The sequence below is a fragment of the Labeo rohita genome, chromosome 7 (genome assembly GCF_022985175.1).
Source record: "Labeo rohita strain BAU-BD-2019 chromosome 7, IGBB_LRoh.1.0, whole genome shotgun sequence".
Taxonomy (NCBI): domain Eukaryota; kingdom Metazoa; phylum Chordata; class Actinopteri; order Cypriniformes; family Cyprinidae; genus Labeo; species Labeo rohita.
The window spans coordinates 30,942,470-30,965,104 of NC_066875.1; the positions used below are offsets into that span (position 1 = coordinate 30,942,470).

At 36.4% G+C, this 22,635-nt stretch overlaps 2 protein-coding genes across 2 annotated transcripts in view; one reads left to right on the forward strand and one right to left on the reverse strand.

Moving 5' to 3' along the window:
• mettl15 (methyltransferase like 15) overlaps positions 1 to 4,514 on the reverse strand; it is an 85,517-nt gene extending 81,003 nt beyond the window's left edge. The window contains exons 1-2 of the mRNA XM_051115638.1: positions 4,225 to 4,514; positions 3,796 to 4,063 (exon numbers count right to left, since the gene is read on the reverse strand). Of these exons, the coding sequence (XP_050971595.1) occupies positions 3,796 to 4,056 (261 nt within the window). The 5' untranslated portion in view covers positions 4,057 to 4,063; positions 4,225 to 4,514. The remainder of the gene's footprint in view (positions 1 to 3,795; positions 4,064 to 4,224) is intronic.
• A 44-nt stretch (positions 4,515 to 4,558) lies between these two features.
• Positions 4,559 to 22,635, forward strand: part of kif18a (kinesin family member 18A) — a 32,197-nt gene continuing 14,120 nt past the window's right edge. Inside the window, exons 1-11 of the mRNA XM_051115637.1 lie at positions 4,559 to 5,439; positions 5,990 to 6,354; positions 6,814 to 6,971; positions 7,826 to 7,930; positions 8,054 to 8,164; positions 8,645 to 8,842; positions 16,949 to 17,125; positions 17,271 to 17,345; positions 17,527 to 17,627; positions 20,082 to 20,244; positions 20,900 to 21,064. Of these exons, the coding sequence (XP_050971594.1) occupies positions 6,036 to 6,354; positions 6,814 to 6,971; positions 7,826 to 7,930; positions 8,054 to 8,164; positions 8,645 to 8,842; positions 16,949 to 17,125; positions 17,271 to 17,345; positions 17,527 to 17,627; positions 20,082 to 20,244; positions 20,900 to 21,064 (1,572 nt within the window). The 5' untranslated portion in view covers positions 4,559 to 5,439; positions 5,990 to 6,035. The remainder of the gene's footprint in view (positions 5,440 to 5,989; positions 6,355 to 6,813; positions 6,972 to 7,825; positions 7,931 to 8,053; positions 8,165 to 8,644; positions 8,843 to 16,948; positions 17,126 to 17,270; positions 17,346 to 17,526; positions 17,628 to 20,081; positions 20,245 to 20,899; positions 21,065 to 22,635) is intronic.

Genomic DNA, 22,635 nt, shown 5'->3' on the forward strand with positions numbered 1-22,635 from the left:
ATGATTTTAAAATGATTTTTGAAGTTGAGGGAGAAAAAACTATCAGAGTTTTTCGACATACCCTAACTGTCGTGAACCGAAAAAAAAAACTGTCCAGGCAGAATAAGACAAGACGAGCGTTTGACATCAAAAAGCATATAAATTGTATTATTTTTATGAAAATAACCGATCGTTTTGCTAGATAAGACCCTTTTTTCTCGGTTTACAACCGCATTTGGGATCATTTGAAGCCGCATTTAAACTGCATTTTGGAAGTTAAAAATGGGGGCACCAGAGCAGTCCACACAGTATGGACAAAATTGCTGAAATGTTTTCCTCAAAAAAACATAAATTCTTTGCGACTGAAGTAAAAAAGAGATGAACATCTTGGATGACAAGGGGGTTAGAACATTATATGTGAATCTTTGTTTTGGAAGTGGACTTCTCCTTTAATGCATTTTTATAATACCAAATGACAAATGATCATTAATGTGTGAATAAACATGACTTATCAATGAACAATAGGATATACCTAGATTAATAAATACTCTACAGAAGTTTGTTCATTGGTAGCTCATGATAGCTAATACGATAACTAATGTTCAGATATTGACCTTACTGAAAAGTGTTACCAAAGGTGCTATGTTTATTTTTTTTTTTTACTGTACTAAAGCATAAAAATCACCATAATACATTTGCAGATATTCAGGAAACATGCTAAGTTCACATACTTCACACATAAAACAACGCTAAAGCCAGTTTTCCGTGTCGGAATGTCTGTTTTTGATTTGGTCCGTGTGATTCCACACACTAATTACTCAATCATATTTTGACAGCTTGGGTTGCCAGTTTGCAGAAAACACAGCATACTGCAGCCATGGAAGCGAGCAAATGAACAGGGTAAAAAAAAAATCGCAGATTTTACCCAACCTAACCTCAGTGTCTCTCTAAAAAGCTCTATGACCACAGGCATATTAAAACATGGAAAAAGCATCTCATCAGTTTACAGTGTTAGGTTCGTCGCTTTCTATTCAATCTGGCAACCCGTGTGGGCATTAAGTCCAAGGAGGAGGGGGGCGGGAGAAACAATATTTTGAATTTAGACTGAAGTACACATTTCAACCACTAGCTGTCATTATTATATACTGCACCTTTAAACTGTTTTTAATACAAGGCCGTCAAGCCAACATTTAAAGTTCATCTCGACTAACTTTGTTATCGGAAAACTGTTAGAGTTTTTATGAATGTCTTTGAATTTTAATTTATTTAAAATCAACTTTCTTAAATTTCAGTTGCAACTCAAAAAGCATTCTCAGTTCAATTCTAAATGACGCACATGCCTGGTGCATACACAAACACATCTGTGAGATACATTCCTTATTGAAGCACAGACGGTCTCATTATTTTTTATTTGATTATTTGGTTAAACGCAGGCCTTTGGCAGGCTGTCTCTGCACCAGTTGGCCCATGGGCGGATAGTGAAGTTAAGAGGTGCAAACCTTAGTCAGGAGTGGTGCGGTACTGTGGCGCCCCACGTTCTGCCAACAACCCAACAGTGGTGCCATCACTGACTCAGTCACTGACCCGGAGCCCCCACCTGCATGAGCAACGCTTTGAGCTGTAGGACCCAGCGATGCCCATCTCAAGCTGCCCACTAGAGCAGAAGGCCCTTTGACTCACGCCCATCTGGCCTGCTAGCACGTTAGAGTACGCCAAGGTCTGTGAGCACACTGCTAACTTCCCTACCCTTCCCAAGAGGGGACAGTTAACAAATCGGGAGTCCTAAAAGTTTTGGTGACGATCAACTTTTTTTTTCTTCTCAAGACGGCATGTGGTTAACAGAGGCGATGACAAGTCAACATTCCGCCTCCAGGTTTTCCCACATACATACACAAATACACAAACACAAAAGTTCAATGTTGCACCCTGTGTAGGAGTTAAAAAGGATGCACGTTATGGTCTACTTCATTAATTATTTCCATGTAAACATGTCACGAATCACATGATTGCTGATGATACTCACAGTCAAAAAAAGATATTTGGTGGAGGGTAAAAGCACCAATTTTGTATTAGATCAAATATTCATTTATGCATTTAACATTTTACAATCTTATCTCATGAAATCAGACTTAATAACTAAACACACTACTGGTCAAAAGGTTGGGATTCTTTTTTTCAAAAAGTCTCTTATGCTCACCAAGGATGCAATAATTTAATGCAATGAACAGTTAAAAAGCAATATAGTGAAATATTATTACAATTTAAAAGATTTGTTTTCTATTTGAATATATTTTAAAATGTAATTTATTCCAATGATGGCAAAGCTGAATTTTTGACAGCCATTACTCCAGTCCAGTGTCACACGATCCTTCAGAAATCATTCTAATATTCTAATATATATTAAAATAGAAAACAGTTATTTAAATTGTAACAATATTTCCCAATATTACTGTTTTACTGTATTTTTAATTAAATAAATGCTGCCTTGGTGAGCATTTACTTTAAAAAAATATTTATTATTTACTTTAGTTAATTAAATATTTATTTATTACTTAATTATTTCACATTTTGGACTGGCAGTGTACTCTCTCAAAAATAATGAGCAAACATTTTGGGGTACAACAGTTTGTCACTGGAACAACTTTGTATTTAGAACATATTTACAACAAAAATGTTCATAGCTGTACCCAGTGTTGGGGAAAGTTACTTTTAAAAAAGTAACTAATTACATTACTTAGTTACCTTTTAATAGAAAGTAATGCATTGTTACTTTTTGTGTCACATTTTAAATCTGGGCAGGGCTTGCTTGCTTGTTTTTAACATAAAAAGTTAGCTTTTTTTTTTTCAAACGTAAAAAGCCCTTTCACAGCAAACGTGAAATGAATAAGCCACAGGTTGAAGGAGTAAAGTAAATTCATGTCTCTACAGTAGAACACAGGAGAAAAAAATGCAACACTCTTCAGCAATATAAACAAATGAAGCACAAATGTTATCTAATGTAATTTCGGGTTATTAATACGGTATTAGTATGTAATTGGATCATTCAAGGTCAGCAGCAAAGACAGTGGTTAATCAAATGGGATTAAATACATAAGGGATATTTGTATTATTCAGCATATTTAATTATTGCAGGTTTGCATCATTCTGAGTTTGCACTTCCCTGTTTTTATTTTTTTAAGGTATACCGAATCTGATTTTTCTGTTCACATTTATTCTAGATCTACAGTAACATTAAGTTAACACAGCACACACAACGCCTTGGCACTCCCAATATGGGGACAGGAGAGCTGTCAGTCAATCAATGGGACAACAAAGTAACAGGCGTTACTCATTTCAAATAGTAACTGGGATATTTTCTCGTTAATTTGAAAGTAACAACTTACTTTACTAGTTACTTGAAAAAGTAATCTGATTACGATACTTGTAATGTGTTACTTGTAATTACTCCAACACTGGTTGTACCTTAAGGGTACAATATTATTACTTTTTAGTACTAGATAAGGTACCACTAAATGTACAGTTTTGCAGATTTTTTTAGGACAGCGTAGGAGTTTTGTTACAGAAGCATTCAATTCAAAACCGAGATCACAACAGCTAAAAAAGTCCACTAGTGACTTAAAACCAATAATGAACACATTACGTGTGTACATCCACTTCTTTGTTAAAAACACAGGACTTAAACCTCAATTTATAAGTTCCTCGGTTTCTACAATCACAGACCATATATAAGTCCAAGAAGCAAATAAGACAAATGTAATAGTAAGTGTAAACATTTGAACTCCATGAAAGCTGATTCCTGATTAAGGACTGACTGACCTGTCCTGGTTTGATGTCCAGAAACTGCAACACTTCCTTCACCATGACCGGTGTGTGAAAGGGTTTCTCACTTTGGGTTGACATCTCCAAACTTTTCAAGTCAGAATCAGGGCTTGAAGGCACCGAGCTGGTATAGGGCCTCCCTGGATGCCACAACTTCCTCCAGCATCGCCTGTACATTCTGGAGCTGTGGTCAGTAACAACATCTCCCAAAGTTCGTTTGCAGGGTGCAAACATGAAACGACTACAGTATAGAGGCATTTGGGGTCTGCACAGAATAGAGAACATAAAATGTGTGAGAAATTTCATGAGAATTAATACTGACAAGCTATAAAATCCAAGTACCATGTTATCAAACATGCCATCTGTCTTATCTACTTTGAAGGAGTAATTAAATGTTTAATAAAAACTGAAATATTTTAAACTCACCATACAAACATTAAAAACGCAAATATGAAGTGAACTTATAAAAGTCATTCAAAGACTCTTAAAATCTCTTATGTCTCAGCACTTAACAGCGGCATATATTGATATAATCCCGCCAAAATAATACAAAACACAGGAAGAAACATAGGGACACGTGCAGGACGCCAGAGGCAGGGTTTGTCTGAGATGCGTTCGGGATCATATTCAAATTTCAAAGGAAGTGAATGTACTTCTTGTCGTGTCTGTCAACACGTGATGTATTTAAAGACATATAACTCCGCACAACATATACAGTATATCACAGTCATAGTTGGAAGTCGGAAGCAAACAACTTACAATGCAAACCGATAAAACACTACGGAAGGTTGCGAAATAATGATTAATCGCTATTAGCCTATTAAACACGGTTGTTTAATCCTTTATTCAGCGTTGTAGTGGAGGTTCAGTGCAGCTGTGGCTGCTCCCGGAAGAAACAAGACATGATTATTTTGTGTTCCTCCTGTAAAAAGACAAGCGTTTAAAATCAGATATAATCGATACCTGTATCTTGGAAACATCAATTAGCAATCTTGACAGTATTCTGTTGCGATATTTTACATTTGTAAAACGTGACTAAATGCATATGTGCGACACGTCAGTTTATGTTTATAATTTTATTTGCAGTTTTCCATTTATTCACGTTTTTACCCCATACGTAAGTTCAATGATGCGTTTTATTTTTGGTTAGAAACATCATCGGTGCAAATGAAATCAGTGACATATCTATGTAAAATATATTTAAAAAATCTCCAGACGCTTTAAACAATTGAAAAGCTAATTTAGGTCACATATGCATTAAGATTAAATATGGCACGTGAACTAAATCCCGCGAAATAACATTAAAAGTGCGTTCATAACAATTATCTAATTTAGACCTTTCATATATTACATGATTTAGGAATTATAGATATTTTTTTAATTTAAGGATACATGCTTTATTCCACCGTGAATATTGCCTTCATCCAGTCGTAGCGTCATACGTCCCTTGACGTAAGAACGTGCTCGTCCAATCAGACGCAGGGACAGAACAGCAGCTTGTGTTTGAAATCTTCGCGCTTAGGGTTTTGGTTTTGCTTACTATCAGCTCGAATGTTGTCTATAAAGTTAAAAAAGAGAAATAAAACCTTCTTGTAATACAATAGACTAACCATTCGTCGTGGATTCATATTGTACCATATGGTAGGTTATACGCACTTTATAGCGTTAACGTAATCTTTTGTGACTGAAATGAAAGAGGTGAGCAGTTAGCTAACGTTACAGCTTTTAGCGCAACGCTAGCAGATGCTACTAAGTAATACAAATAAGAGTTGTAAATTAAAAATCAGATTAACTTTACGCACATATGGGTCTGATTATCTATTTATGATATAGTAAATGGCCTTTTGTTACTGCGCCGTTACAATAAATTAGCACCGGTTTGCAGAAAGTAGGTTTCAGCCATGGCCTTACATTTAACATGTTGTGTACAGTCTATAGGAGAATCTCACTGGCTGATATGTAGTATGAGGTTTAACGTTAATTTTATTGTTTTAACCCCCCTTCTGTTCTTCTGTTAGTGTTTATTCATAAAGGTGTCAAGTCACAATAAAACAAATCATGCTTGACATCCAAAAGTAAATAAGTATGTGAAATGTGAGATAAAGTACCTACATAAATTTCTGAAGTATTATTTGGAATATGTCTTGTTTGAAATCGGTCTGTTTATATGTTATTCTCTTGTGTTGTACAGATACACATACCTTAAGGAGCAGAGATTTTCAGTGGGAAGCTGTAAAATGTCAGATGGAGAGGTGTGCAGCCACGTGAAAGTGGTGGTCCGTGTCCGTCCTTTAAATAACAAAGAAAAGGATGGAAATCACAAGAAAGTTGTCCAAGTAGTCGACAACCACATGCTTATCTTTGACCCTAAAGAGGAAGAAGTGACATTTTTCAAAGGACAGCGGGTGGGCAACAGGGATGTGCGGAGGAGAGCCAATAAGGACCTCAAATTTGTGTTTGACAGCGTGTTTAGGGAGGACTCTTCACAGGTGGAAGTTTTTGAGAACACCACTAAAGCGGTAGTGGATGGTGTTCTGAATGGCTACAACTGTACTGGTGAGACTTTTCATTTCTTTTCATTGAATCTGAAAATGTATTTTTGTGGCATGTACTTGATTTCAGCAGTGAAACCTAGATTAATCATCCAGTTCTGGGCTGACTTTTTTGGCTTGCTAGAACATGATGCAGAATGTGAAGCAGTGTCAGTAACATGAAAGTATTAAATGAAAAAGTATTTCAGAAATTAAAGTACCTGGTTCCTTTTTTTTTTACACTTTGTTAACGCTACAAGAGCATGTTCTCTTAATTTGTCCTTTGTTTGTTTTTCCTCCATTTCACTATGTTAGAGGAATTTTGCATGGTTGGTGTATTTATTTATCATTCTAATAAGCTGGTAATTTATGGATTTTTCAAATTGATGCTATTAAAATTTTTGTCACTATGTGATGCTCGTTATAACACCTGGAATAGCCAATAATGTTGTTATTGTTAAATGTGTCTTTTTGTTTTGGCCAGTGTTTGCTTATGGAGCTACAGGAGCAGGAAAAACACACACCATGTTGGGCGCTAATGATGCTCCAGGAGTGATGTTTCTTACTATGAAAGAACTGTTCACTCGTATGGACCTCATCAAGGAGGACAAAGTGTTTAACATTGCTTTTTCTTATCTTGAGGTGAGGTTTTAAATTTCCTCCTGCAAATTTATTAATTAATAAGATTTGTTTTCATTTGTACTTAATACGTGGAGGATATTTTGTGTCCTTTGCTAATATATAGTTCTAAAATTTGGATCGGTCAGATTTAAAAAAAAAAAAAAAAATTGTTTTGAACGAAATATTATGTTTACCAAGGCTGCATTAAAAAGAAATAAAATAAAAAGTAATATTGTGAAATATTATTAAAATTGAAAATATATTTTGCTTCCTGTGTTCGCAAAGCTGAATATTAAGCATCTATAACTCCAGGCGTCAGTGTCACAAGGCCCTTCAGATATAATTTTTATATGTCAGTTTGGAACGTTTCTTATTAGCGTTTCTTATTTTTATTACTAACGGTTGTGCCGTGCTTAATATTTTTGTGGAAGCAACACAAAAAGTTCAGAAGAACATCATTTATTTGAAATAAATATATTTTTGTAACAAATTTTACCTTTATTTTTGTTCAATTTAATTAAACCTTGCTTAATAAAAAATATTATTAAAAAAATCATACTGATCCCAAACCTTTGAACAGTACTTTGTATATTTTCTAAGTGCACTTATGGTTTTATTTATTTTGCACAAGTTAAAATATGACAGTTGCCTTAGATTTAGACAGTAGCATCGACAGTACAGAAGCACACCACACAAAAGATTTCAGCTTCAACGCTAGTTTTTGAAGTACCTTTTTAATGAGAGAAAAATACTGAATGCATCTAACGAAAAGTGCTATATTTGTGTTGGCTCTGATTTATTGTACCTGAAGCAGTGTGAGTTAGTCAGCCCTTTTGTGTTCTGAGCAATGGATTTCTGCACTTTCTCCTGAACAGGTTTATAATGAGCAGATTCGGGATTTGCTAACTAACTCTGGTCCATTAGCGGTGAGAGAGGATGGCTCCAATGGAGTTGTTGTTCAAGGACTCACCCTGCACCAGGTGAAGTTGGGCTGCGTGTGTCATCTGTGCATGTTCTGTAGACCTTGATTCATCTCACCATAGACCACAAAGACTTTACCTTGTCTGATTGTGTGTGTGTGTGTGTGTGTCATTACATTGTAGCCCAAATCTGCAGAGCACATCCTTGAAGCTCTTGATTATGGTAACAGAAACAGGACGCAGCACCCCACTGACATGAACGCCACGTCTTCCCGCTCCCATGCCGTATTCCAGGTAAAAGGCTTCTCGCAATCTCGTTTCATTTCTCCGTAAATATCACATCCGGTTCCATGTAACTGTTTTTATCCTGCTTTGCCTTATTCTGTCTGCGGTCACCCCCGTGGGGGTTTCAGCAACTTTACATTAATCCTCTTGTTTTGATATTGAGCGTGAACTACCCAGTTGACTTGCGTTAATGGACAATTTCCAGGAATTGTGTTTCCTGGAAGATTCGACAAGGCAATAATAAATCAAGCAGTTTGGCTTCTCTATTTATTTTATTTCTAGACTCTAAAGTGTAGTTCGTTTAAAAAGCAATAAAGCTTTAATCTTCTCTGCAATCCAACATCTCCGTCATCTATCTATTGATCTGGGTGTTTCAGAGTTAACTGCACAGTTCAAACCAGTGTCAGCTGGCTTATAAAGTTGTCAGGCAAAAATATAAATATTCATTCTGACTGAAAGATGTTCTTGTGCCATTTTTTTCCCCTTCAGATCTACTTGAGGCAGCAGGATAAGACAGCCAGTCTCAATCCAAATGTTCGTGTGGCCAAGATGAGCTTAATCGACCTGGCCGGCTCGGAAAGGGCCAGTGTGACCAATGCCAAGGGGGCTCGTCTCAGAGAGGGGGCCAACATCAACCGCTCCCTCCTCGCTCTGGGGAACGTCATAAACACGCTCGCCAACCCAAAAGTAGGTCTACACCTCCTTTTAAGATTGAGGGATTACCCAGATCTTGTTGAATCTGTTTTATTATTTCAGATGTTGCAAACATGGGATGCGATTTCATGAAATGTGCACATAAAGGTTAAAGGTTCGGAAAGGATTGTTGGAATTTTTTACATGTGATAAATCTTTTAATCTAAAGGCTTAAAGGGTTATTTCACCCAAAAATAAAATTAGTTTATCTACTTTATTTACTTACCCTTAAGGCATCCTAAGTGTAACTTCCTGCATTTGGACTTTGTTCTGGCTCCTCCAAGCTTTATAATGACAGTGGGCGGGTGTTTCTCTTCAACAGTCTAAAACAAGTCCTAAAAAGTGCTTCTATCCATAATAAAAAAGTGTAAACATCCTATGTCATCCGCCTAGAGCTGCTTCCATCTACAGCTGTTAGTGCAAGCCAGAGAAAAGTGATTATTATTTTTTCAATATGGATATTTTTCTTACAAAAATGCATTGATTTGATACAGGAGGCACTTTTTGTTATGGATGGATGCACTTTATTGGACTTGTTTTGGACTGATGAAGAGAAACACCCACCCATTGCCATTATTGAAAGAGCCAGAATAATTTTTAATATAACTCTGTTTGCATTTCTTTAAAAAAAAGGAAGTCATATACACCTAGGACGCCTTGAGGGTGAGTAAATAATGGGCTAATTTTCATTTTTGTGTATATTTATGTATATTGGTGTTTACACAAATGCATGATAATGTTCTGTTTATTATAAGCGCACTCTGTAGTTATGTCGTCTGATGCTTTAAAAGGGTGGTCAATCAGCTATTTTCAAAGGCTTGATTGTGTTTATGGCATGCACTGTAACGTGTTCATGCTTTGTTTTTAAAATCACATTATTTTTCACATTTTACCTTTATTCTACACCGCTGTTTCAGTTCTCCTAAAAATGGTCTGTTGATTTCATGGTTCTGTAAAGCCCCTCCCTCAGAAATATGGAATGGCCTCAGATTGTTTAGCTGGTAAAATTGGAAATGCTCCGATCATTAAAATTGTAACAACAAATGCCTATGAAAAACTTTGCAACCACATTAACGCAAGCTCTTAATACGACAGCCTTAACCACAAAGACTTTGCTTATGGCCTTTAAAATTAAAGGTCCACCGAAGTGCTTTAAAACACACAGGCTTATGCAGTGCAGGGTGATGTCATCAAAATTGTTGATCCATATTAGTGGAAGTTAGAGACTGTAAGTTTTAAATGCTTATATCTTCTAAATGCAAATTTTGTCATTTTTGGAGCACACTAGCTTACAGATAACCTTAAGATTAACACATTCATACTGAAAGCCAAAAAACCTTCATTTTGATTTCATAGGGACTTTAATATTATATGCTGCCATACTGGTTGCATTCTTTTTTTTTTCTGTTGCACCTTGCTTTGTGGCTTTTGCCAGTTTTCATTATGTATTTAGTTATTTTAGCCATAGAATGTTTGCACCAATGCTGTGTGACCATTGGTGCCAACAATTTTTTTTATGCTCTCTATTATTGACAATTACTTGATTTTTATCAATCAGTGCATCAAAACATATAGCACTTTTAGCTTTATTAAGCAACTTAAATGCATACAGTAGGTATGGGAATTTTGTGTGGTTCTACCACAAAACCAATGACCTGCAATCCGATTGTATTGTATACAAATGTATTTACTGTATCACTATTACTTATCTTCACTTTAGCCTTTGTTGGTCTTTATCCAGCCTGGGTCAGCTGGGTTCATACTGTGCTGTGGCACATTTGCTCTGATGGTATTAGCCTTCCCCTCTCTTTTTTGCTTTTGGGACAAACCCAAAGGCTCCGCTGGCTCTGTGGTTCTGATGCTATCAGAGTTAGGAGACCTACAACTCAGACTCTGTTGTGTACACTTATCCCTTTCCTCAGGGCTGCTTTTTGTGTGTGTGTGTGTGTGTGTGTGTGTGTGTGTGTGTCCTGCTCATGCACTGATTCTAGTACACCTCCACCAGAGACACTGTGTGGAATTGTATCCAGATTTTCCGTCTCAGAGACGGTTTGAGGGTAATTTACCACCCAATCCCATTAGCCCGTGACGGATATAGAATGTAGTCTTAGAAAATGGCTGTTAAATCTGCCTTGCGGTGTTTGTTTTGTGCCATAAGCTATTATAAACCATTCTTCAGTTATTATTGGGTGTTAGGTGGGAATTTGCTGCTGTGTATGTCTCAAATCCTGTCATATTATTAACTTTTAACTCTCATTAGTTATGAAAAACCTCTGAATGCATGTCTGCTTTGCAGAATTGATTTTTAAATTACTTCTACACAAGGCTTTTTAAGAGTCACTCCTGGAAATACTTTTTGAAAGTTTGGGCTCTTCTCTTCTGAATGTTTTATTCATCAAAGAATATAAATTAAGCAACATAACTAGTTTTTAACATTGGTAATAAGAAATATTTCTTGAGCACCAAATCAGCATGTTAGAATGATTTCTGAAGGATCATGTGACACTAAAGACTGGAGTAATGGCTGTTGAAAATCTCTTTGTTTTTGTTTTTTTTTCATCACTGCAATAAATTACAAATATATTAAAATGGAAAAGTTTTAGTAGATTAAAAATCTTTGCCAATATTACTGCTTTAACTGTACTGATTATCAAATAAATGCAACCTTGGGCAACCTTGAATATAAGACTCCTGTCAAAAAAATTAAAAAGTCTTTTGAAAAATCCAATATATTAAACCGTATTGTCCATACAAAAGCAGACAGAGAGGATCCAGTACAGTCTGTATGAACAGGTAACTGAGGTCAGTCTCTTCCTCCTAACTAGTGATATCCTTCAGTAATGCCTGTAACCATAGTGACACTCAACAGCAATAAATATCAAGACTTTGTGCTGCATTTTTATGGTTTTAATTCTAAACACTTTTAGGCAGCTCCTGCTGTTTTTAGCCTCTTAAATATTAAGCCAGTTTTGTCCAATTAGTTTTTCTTGTTCTCCACCTCCACCAAATGCATTTGTTTCTATCTCCGACCACACAATACCACCGACATTTTTCTAAACCCGAGAGATGTTGACAGTTCTAACACTGGCGATAGCGCAACGAAGCATGTGCCTTATTCCGTACGAGCGTCAACGACGCAGCAGGCGACTAGTTGTCGACTGCATTTCAGTCCATGCAATGTACATCAACTGATCGCGCTCTAAAAATATGATTGTGGTGACTCAGGTCTCCAGTATCTCTAGCTGAGATTGATAGAACAAGAACATCTGCAAAGGTTGTGTGTGTGTGTATGCACAGGTTACTCAAGTTAGATTCACATGATCCTTTAGAAATCATTCTAATATGCTTATTTGGTGCTCAAACAAAATTCTTATCAGTGTTGAAAAATGTTGTTTTGCTTAATATTTTTGTGAAAACATATAGTTTTGTCCATATTCTTTGATGATTGAAAGTTAAAACGAAAGGCATTTGAAATAGATAGTATCACTTTTGGTCAATTTAGTGCAACCTTGCTGAATAAGTGTTAAAGAGGTAGTTCACCCAAAAATGAAAATGCTGTCATTAATTACTCACCCTCATGTTGTTCCAAACCCGCAACGTTCATCTTCTGAACTCAAACGAGGATATTTTTGATGAAATCCAAGAGCTTTCTGACCCTGCATAGACGGCATAGGATTTCATCAAAAATATCTTAATTTGTGTTCAGAAGAAAAACTAAGGCAATATGACAGAATTTTCATTTTAGGGTGACCTGTGCCTTTAATTTCTTACTGACCCCAAACTTTTGAATGTGATTGAACATTCAGGACCATGCTCGAATGGCTTTATTCTGGGTGATGATAAAGATTTGGCTGCTCCCACAAAAATGTGCGTGTGTAACCGTTATTTGTTTTCATTGATGAAGTACTGTAGACGAGTTTACTTGTTCTAGCTCATATCCAAGTATCTCAATTGCAGGCTGTGTTTGTGTTTATTTCACTAAAGTGCAAAAGAGAGAGAGGCAGTTTTTGAATGTTAAAGCTGTTCCGTTTGTTTTTTAATACTCGTTTGCTTCGTCTGGAGTTTTTCAGCATGCAGTATGTCTTTGTTTTATCCTGTTGTACAGCTGAGTCTTAACAAGCCAGTGTCCCATAAATATGGGATTGGTCAAAAACCTCATGTTCACTTGAGTTATTGTGGTGCTAGTTAAGCGCAGGCCCTCTTTCTGTTTATTGTCTGCCAAAGCAGGATGCATGTTCTTTTAATTTTTCTTGTAAATTGATTGTATTTGTAGTCATGGTCTCAAATATTGTTGTTCTGGGATTCTTTGATTTATGCGCTTTCGTCTTTGTGTTGTGTCTTCTGTGGTTTTTGTATTTGCCGTTTGATGCCGGAGTGTTTCGGCTGGTGTGTGTGTGTAAGGTGAGGAGGTTTGTCCCTGTCTCTGGGCCCCTCCGCAGGCAGCTTCATAGGTATTGTTTTCATGCCATCCGCATAAATTAACCTGTCACGCAGACGGCTCTCCTTACCCATGTTCTCCTGGGAGGGCCCGAAACAGGCCACTCACACTCTCACACACACACTGCTAACACAGCCGTGCCAACAGAGAGAACATGCTGCCTTCAGAAATGTGATTTTTCACAGGCTAGCTATCATGATGGTGCTGCTTGTATGTTTTTTAGGTTACATAAGCCAGTGTTTTATCACTGAAAATGCCTCTTTTTTGGTGCAGTAGTATAGAACAAAAAAAGGACTGAAAAGTGGGCCACGGTCTTTATTTCAACCTTTTGCGAAGGTTGTGAAGTTCCCAGCAGGCCACCAATTGATTCAAAGCTTTAATGAAAACATGAACCCATACACGGTCCAGATGTAGGCTATAGTTTGAGACATCAGCTGGACAAGATCAGATATACAACATTTCCACATTTCCATTCCCTGAATGCTGTTTTCCCCCATGTTAGTGTTGGCAAATTGTGCATATGTCATTCTCCATGTATGTTAACTGTTCCACATCAGCTAAGTGGAAACTTGGCTTTGATGTTTTTTTTTTTTGCGGATGCTGGGATATGGGCTGTGTATCAGTCACTAGATCCTGAGATTAATTAGACCATCAGCTTGTGAATGCTTTCTTTTGCAGGTCAGACAGGCCAGCAAGATGAAAGACAAAGAGCCAACAGGCTGTTTGAACACGTTTAACAGCATGAAGCTGTTGAGATGAGACAAATCTGAAATTATTGTTAGGATGTGTTAGAGAAGGTCAGTCAGCACCATTATTATTTGCTGACTTATTCTGTTATTTAAAAAAAAAACTCTGAAAGAAGTAAGAATGTAGTGGCTTTGCTAACAAAATGGGCTTGTCTTGCAAACAGCAAGTTTTGAAACACAAAATCTGTGAATTACACAGGAATCATACTCTGAAATGCTCACCTTGCTGTTAATATAAAGGGCTAATTCACCCAAAAATGAAAGTCCTGTCATTAATTACTCATCCTCATGTCATTCCAAACACGGAAGACCTTCGTTCATCTTCGCAACACAAATTAAGATATTGTTGATGAAATCCGAGAGCTTTTTGACCCTGCATGGACAGCAACGCAACTGACACGTTCAAGGCTCAGAAAGGTAGTAAGGACATTGTTAAAATAATCCATGTGACATCAGTGCTTCAACCTTAATTTTATGAAGCTATGAGAATACTTTTGTGCACAAGCAAAACAAAAAAACAACTTTATTCAACAATTTCTTCTCTTCCGTGTCAGTCTTCAATGTGCATGCTACTCTCGTGAATGCACGTCAAAGACTGACTCGCATGTCCTTACCTTTCTGGGCCTCAAACATGTCAGTTGGGTTGTTGTCTATGCAGGGAAAGAAAGCTCTTAGATTTCATCAAAAATATCTTAATTTGTGTTCTGAAGATGAAGGTCTTACAGGTAGAGCTGGGTGAATTTTTTTTTTTTTTTTTTCTCTCTCGATTTTGATTCATTCGAATGTAATATCTTGCCATGAGTTTATTTTTAAAAAAATGAGGAATTGTGATTTTGAATACAGATATTACCAATAGTTAGAATTAGACACTTTTACAATATTCCAGTGATAACAGTAAAGAGAAAGATTCAGTCACATGTCGGCGCACGTGATTAACAGCTCACGTGTGACGTGCTCATATCGCTAGGCGCCAGTCACGCAGAATGCTCTTTTGTGTTTGACAAATATGCGACGTGGGCAGTGGAAAAGGAAAAACATGCATGAAGATGGAAGTGAATTTCTTTTAACGTATTTAGAATGCCGTTTTATGCTTGAGACGCTGCAAGAAACGCAAGTGCAACAGTCTAACGCATCCATGTTTACATAAAAAAATAGTGGAATAGCAGCGCAGTTGACTAAAAAACCTGTGAAGAATTACAAGTGTATGTCTGATATTTCATGTTTGCATCATAATGACAGCCTGAAAGCTGCTGTTTATTGTTTTTACAGAACATTTATAGTTTATAGTCTGCTGGTGTTATACCTTGTCATTTGAACTACTTTGACTTTGGAGATTTTTCTTTAAAGCGTTTTCCTCATATTTTTTCTTAACATATAAAGACAAGTTTATACAAGATGTAGTTGTAGTTAATATATCTTTGCAGAAAAGATGCATGAACAAGTGATTTGTTTAACATTTGCATCATGTTGACAACTTCATGTGTGGTGCACTTGGAATAGACTTTTCTTTAACTACTAGAGGGTTAATAAAGAAAAGTTACTTGAATCATGTTGTAGTTACATTTTCAAGTTGATTAGTTAAAAATCATTGAAAAATGATATCACCCAGCCCTACTTACAAGTTTGGGACGACAAGTAATTAATGACAGAATTTTTTTTTGGGTGAACTATACCTTTAAGCTTTTGTATTAATTAATTTTTTTTTTTTTTTAGAAATTGTCTGGTTCTACCAAACATTCACTATGTCTCAACATGACTATGTCTCCTGTTTCATAATCCTTCATATGACAGTCGCAAACTTCGTGATAATAAGATAAAAAAAAAAAAATCCCTGCAAGGAAGAAAAATTTCAAATGAGATATTAATGTCTCAATTGTTTCTTCTAGAGAGCAATGAGAATAAAGGATAAACAGAAAAAAAGATTTCAACAAAGTGCTCAGATTTATCAAGATTTCAAAATGAATTCAAATATGTGACCCTGGACCACAAAACCAGTCACAAGTAGCATGGGTATATTTGTAGCAATAGCCAACAATACATTCACATGGTCAAAATGATCAATTTTATGTCAAAATCATTAGGCTATTAAGTGAAGATCATGTTTCATGACTATATTTTGTAAATTTCCTACTGTAAATATATACTTAATTATTGATTTGTAGTATGCATTGCTAAGAACTTCATTTGGACAACTTTAAAGGTGATTTTTCTCTATTCACTTTTTTTACAGCTTAGTGTCTCAGTCAAATATTGTTCTATCCTACCATACATCAATGGAAAGCTTATTATTTATTCAGCTTTCAAATGATGTATAAATAAATAATAAAAAAAATAAAACATTTACCCTTATGACTGATTTTGTGGTCCAGGGTCACATGTAAATGTAAAACATGTAAAAAGATGTTAAGTTTGTAACATTAAGAAAATGTAGCAAATAGCAAAAAGCAATAATTTATTATTATTATTATTATTATTATTATTATTATTATTATTAATTTAATTTTTATTAATTTTATTTTATTTTATTTTTTACTTTTTTTTTTTTTTTTTTTTTTTTTGTAACTATTGTCATACATTTAGCCTATTTTTGGGTCATTTCCATTTAAAATGCTTTTAAAACTATCTAGACACAAACGTAGACTTGCATTCAAAAAAACTAAAATTTGTCTTAGATTGGTCAATAATGCTATAAGGCGAAGCATAGCAAAGGATCCATGATAAATTAAATGTAAACTCATCTCAGAAATGGCCTAAAATGACATTTTCGAGCCTAATCGTGTAATCTCAGCCGAGTTTTAGAAGGCTGTGTCTGTTTTGTTTTTCAGTCATTGTTTCTTATGGTCTGACTTTTTTTCCTTTTTCATGAGATTCTCGAATTTGATTTTTCTTTGCTTTGGTTTTGTTTTTTATTCTCAGTGTAAGAAGACACACATTCCTTACAGAGATAGCAAGCTGACACGGCTCCTCAAAGACTCTCTGGGTGGAAACTGCCGAACTGTGATGATCGCGAACGTCAGCCCGTCCTCGCTCTCCTATGAAGATACACACAACACTCTCAAATATGCCAACCGCGCCAAGGAGATCAAATCCACTGTAAGTCCTACACATACACGCGCAGCTTCAGCAGTCCCCCGACCAAAAACACGCCTCAAATCACCCATGAGTTTACCACAGACAAAGATTGCATCAAAGCATTATTATAAGGTCTTATTTATGATTCTCTCTCCCTGCATTTCAGCTGAGAAGTAACGTGATGAGCTTGGACAGTCATATTGGCCAGTATGCTGTCATCTGTGAAAAGCAGAAAGCTGAGGTAAAAAAAAAAAAAAGTATAAATAAAGACGACTTGATGAATCTCATCCTTAATTACGTCTTAATGTAGAACTATTTACTTTGTAAATCTGGTTTGCTTCTCCTGTTAGGTGAGATGGGTCTAATCCACTTGAGACTAGCTTGCTTAATGAGAGTGTGTGTGTGTGTGTGTGTGCTTGCAGATTGTCATGCTGAAACAGAAACTCAAAGAGTACGAAGAACGGAAGGTGGAGGTTCCTGCCCTTAATCCAATCCCTGTCCAGAGGAGAGCCGAATTTGAGAAGTAAGCAGCACGTGTGTCTACGTTCAGTCCAGAAGTGTGCACTCATGCGACACGGCGAATTCTATTTGCAGGCACCAGCGTGTGTCTTGAGACCTGTGTTTTTGTTTGTTTAGATGTTGTTTATTTTATGCCATGTGTGATGTGCTGCTCTTTAACGCTGTCCTTTGAAACTTTGAATACGCCTCAATTATTCATGAGTAAGAGTACACAGGACAAAGCCAGACACCATCGCAGGTGGAGGTCTCCTTACCTCTGCATTTTTCATCAGGTCCAGTGGAGAGTGGAGACTTGTGCTTTGTTTTCCTCCGTTTCTTTAATTTTTCACGTTCGTTTTTTTCCCCCAACTTTCCTTTTTTCGTTTACTGCTTGTTTTGGACATGAAAATGTATCACAGTTTTGCAACACGTTCCACCGCCCCACCCCTCAGCCTCTAGATTCAGTCATTCTGTTTTTGTGTGTGTGTGTGTGGTTCTTGTCAGCAAAAACCGCCGCAGCATCCGTAGATGGGAGGGAGAAAATGAAGGACAGGCGGAGGGAGGAGAGAAAGAGGGAAAATAGCAAGGGTGGGAGGGACAGAGAGGGGAAGGAGGAGGGGAAAAAGCTGAATGAGTCTCACTCCTACGTGTTTCATTCACTGGCATCAGAATTCACAACTTGCCAAGCGAGTGAGAGAGAGAGGGGGAGAGGTGGTTAGCTTCAAGGAGGGCTGGCGCGCTCCTGCCCGCATTAATAATGCAGAAGTCTGGCAGTGTCGGCGCTGCACCAACATTATGGCCCCAAATACAGCCTCTGCACTCTCTCTCAATGGACTTTTTTTTTTTTTTTTTTTTTTTTTTTTTTTTTTTTTAAATCAAAACTAATACCACCCACATACAGTTCAGGTGATATCTCAAAGCGTTCATTGATGAGCCGTATGCAGTGTTGCAAAAGGCTGTGTTGGAGTATTGAAGGCTCTCAATGAGAAATATGTGTTTGAATGAGAGTATGATGGCCTTTAGCGCTTGCCTATATTAAATAGAAGAGAAAAAGGTGCAGTGAGGTGAAATATATTCTCAGTTATTATAGAATGCATTCTTCATATTTTTTTTTCACTGCGACTTGCACTACCATTCAAAAGTTTGAAGTTGGTAAGATTTTAAAATGTTTTCCAAGTATTCTCCAATGTTCGCCAAGGTTGCATTTATTTGACTATAAATAAATTATTAGTTTTCTTTTTTAATATATTTTAAAATGTAATTTATACCTGTTGTGGCTAAGCTGAATTTCATTTTATAGTGGTTTGGTCTTTAAGAATCATTTTTTATTATCAATGTTAAAAACAATTGAGCTGCTCAATATTTCTGTTGGAACTGATCTATTTTTTTCTGATTCTTTGATTTAAAAGAACAGAATTTTTTTAAATATGTGACCCTGGACCACAAAACCATTCATAAGGGTCCATTTGAAAATAAGCTTTCCACTGATGTACGGTTTGTTAGGATAAGACTATATTTGGCCATGATACAACTATTTGAAAATCTGGAATCTAAGGGTGCCAAAAAAAAATTGCCTGTGAAGTTGTCCAAATTAAGTTCTTAGCAATGCATATTACCAATCAAAAATTACGTTTTGATATATTTACGGTAGGATTTTTACAAATTTCTTAATGGACGCTGATCTTTACTTAATATCCTAATGATTTTTGGCATAAAAGAAAAATTTATCATTTTGACCCAAACAATGTATTGTTGGCTAATGTTACAAATATACCCATGCTGCTTAAGACTGGTTTTGTTGTCTGGGGTCACATATAACCTTTTTATCAGTCTTTACTGTCATTTTTTGATCAATTTAATGTGTCCTTACTGAATAAAAGTAATAATTAAACAATATAATCTTGCTGACCCCAGACTTTTAAACAATGGTGTACTCGGGAACTAAACCAGATAATTAGCACTGATTTCTTTTTTTGGCCTGCTAAGTGCTATTTTTTTCTGAACTTCAATTGTAATTCTAGTACTATGCACATGTTCGTCTTTATTAATTGATTTTAAGTTAATGTGTTTTTGGGGTGAACAAAAACAGCAATTATTTAATCCATGATATTCCATTATTTCTATTGCACTTTTTCTGTTTCATTTTAGTTTGTTTATTGTTTGTTTATCAGATTATATAATGTAGAAAGTGACCGTAAGGTGTAGCGAGAGACAACTGGGATATGATCCAGGCACATGACGTCTTATATGTCAGGTGCAGTGTTGTGCTCTCTGTGCTGCAGTTCTGAACATTTTTTAATAATATAATTTATAACAATGATATAAGGAGGATAGGAAATCATAGTGAAGTGCTGCTTTTGTGTTCTGGAGTGTATACATTTACTACCAGGCAACTTCTATAATGCAGAACTTGAGAGGAAAAGTGAGAGTGGCATCCACTGAATAGAGACAATAACTCAATGTCTTTCGTGTTTTGCAGGATGTCGGAGTCGCTGCGCAGCGTGTTTGCAGCACGTCTGCAGGTACGTAAAGAGCATCTGGACATCGAGAAGCAACTGAATGAAAGCAAGCTGACTATGAGAAACAGGGAGCTGTGGCACCAGCAGAGCCTCATATTCTTCCACGACAACAGGGCTGAAAGGGTAACGGCACTGATTCATAAACACACACACACACACACACAAGGTTGATTTCAATTATTTATTTTATTGTATTTATTTTATTTTATTCAACAAGTAGTATTAAGTTGACATTTTTAAATGTTACAACACTAAAAAGTTAAAATGATGATTTAAAAAAAATTCTTGAGCACCAAATAAGCAAATTAGAATGATTTCAGAAGGATCGTTTGATCCTGAAGACTGGCGTAATGGCTGCTGAAAATTCAGCTGTGTCACCACAGAAATAAAGTGCAATTAATGATACCTTAAAAAATATTGTAATTATTTCACAATATTACTGTTTTAATACGGTTTTTTTATATATATATATATATATATATATGTGTGTGTGTATGTGTGTGTGTGTATGTATATATATATGTGTATGTGTGTGTGTGTATACACACACACACACACACAAATTTTTATTTTTTTTAAATGCATCAGTGGTGAGCATAAGAGACTTCTTTTAAAAGCATTTAAAAAATCTTATTAACACCCGTCATTTGATATTATGTTTGGAATTGTTGTAAATTGTAAAGATTTCTTCTAGCCATGCTGGAGGAAATTGTCCACAAATGATGAACAGCTGGAAAAGCTACAGCAATTCAATGTTTGGTATGTGTCATTGTTTTAGGCCACCTGTAAGTATGAGCGTAAACTGGCCTCCCTGAAGTCTCATCAGGAGCATTTGCAAAAACGCTTGATGGAGAATGAAAAGCACTTCCAGGAGAACGAGGGATGGCTTCACCGCGTCGAAAACGAGATGAAGTTGCTTGGACATGAAGGACACTCTCCAGAGGTCAGGACTGGGTCACTTTTACTTCAGATTAGGGGTGCAAGGGCAGTATACATGTGGTGGCAAATCAGTAAAGCTTCTGCTATACTCAAATAAAAAAAAACACTATCCACCTTTTTCTTTAATGCAGAAGTAAGCCTTTGGGTGACGGTCTCAGTTTCGCTATAGTGAAATAATGAGAAGAATAACAACATGCGGTAAATGGTAAAACTGTTTGCACTACAAACCAGTGTGTTCATAGTTAAGATAATACATTAGAATATGGTAAAACACACCAATTTGCAATATCAAACAAGCTGTTTTGTCCAGCTAAAAATAGCTGGACCCGGATGAGACCGAAAGCCAGACCCATAAAATGTACGAACGGCCACGCCCAATCTTACAGGAAGAAAAAGGTGGAAAGCACACACTCCAAAATGTATTACCGACATGCACTTCCTGTGCAGCCTGCATTGTTGATTGTAATGGGAGCCATGTAATTTTGACCCGTCATGCAGTTTGCAAACAGAATGCGTTTCTGCATTTAAAAAAGTGGTCCAGAGATGTGTTTTTTTAAAATGCTTTAATTACTTTGTTGTGATGAAGCACTTCATTAATTTGAAACTGCTTTTGCACTGATGGCCAGATTTATCATTCATGTTTTTTGAATAATCTTACCTTCAGGGTTGTCTCCAGTTTAAAAAAAAAAAAAAAAAACCCAATCAAGTAAGATAAAAGGCCCTTTTTAAGAAGTGACTAGACTCTCAGAAAAAAAGCAGTACTTCATGTTTATGTAATATATCAAACATTTTGGGTTTGTATTTGCAGCAAAAATTAGCTGTATTGTATATCGTGATATAAGAATTTGTCATACCGCCTACCCCTGCTACAGATCTATGTTGTTTTTTGTCCTTCAGCTTATCGTGATATTTCTTTATTTGAGGGCTTATTTCAGTCCCGGAGTGGACAGCCTTGGCCTGTTATCCATTTCGAAATGCCATTATTGAATGTTTTCATGTTTTCTAGCTGAGCATTGAAGCTCTAGGGTGCCAGTCTGCAGTGTTGCGATGTCTGAAGCAGACATGCTCCTTAGAGGCCCTGAATAGCAAGCTCTTCTTGAGCTCATCATGCAGCCAAATACACTTAAAGAGGGGTGGTATTATCTTTTGGAAGAGCTGGCATAGAATGCAACTCTGTATCTTTATTTACCTGAGTCTTTATGTTAATTTGGCAGTGACGTTTTTCAGAAGCAATTGACATATTTTGCAGCCATGCACACTGTTAATCAGTCTGCATGTAGGAGGCGAACATTCATCAACCGACTACAAAAACATGCAAAATTCACCATTTGTCTGTTGTTTTCTTGGACCGGCTCAAAATATTGTGTAATCTTTGTTTTTGCCCTCATTTGTGGCCCTTTGATAGACACTGTGACCATTTTTGTGTCTCTTTCACCCCCTCTTTTAGCTCCTCTCTCCATTTTCCCCACCGGAGGATGTCTTAATAAAAGAAAAATCAATGCTTTTCCTTCATCACTCCCTACAGCTGCTTACCTAAATCCACACCTCTTTTCTCGCTCTCTTTTTGCTCTCCTG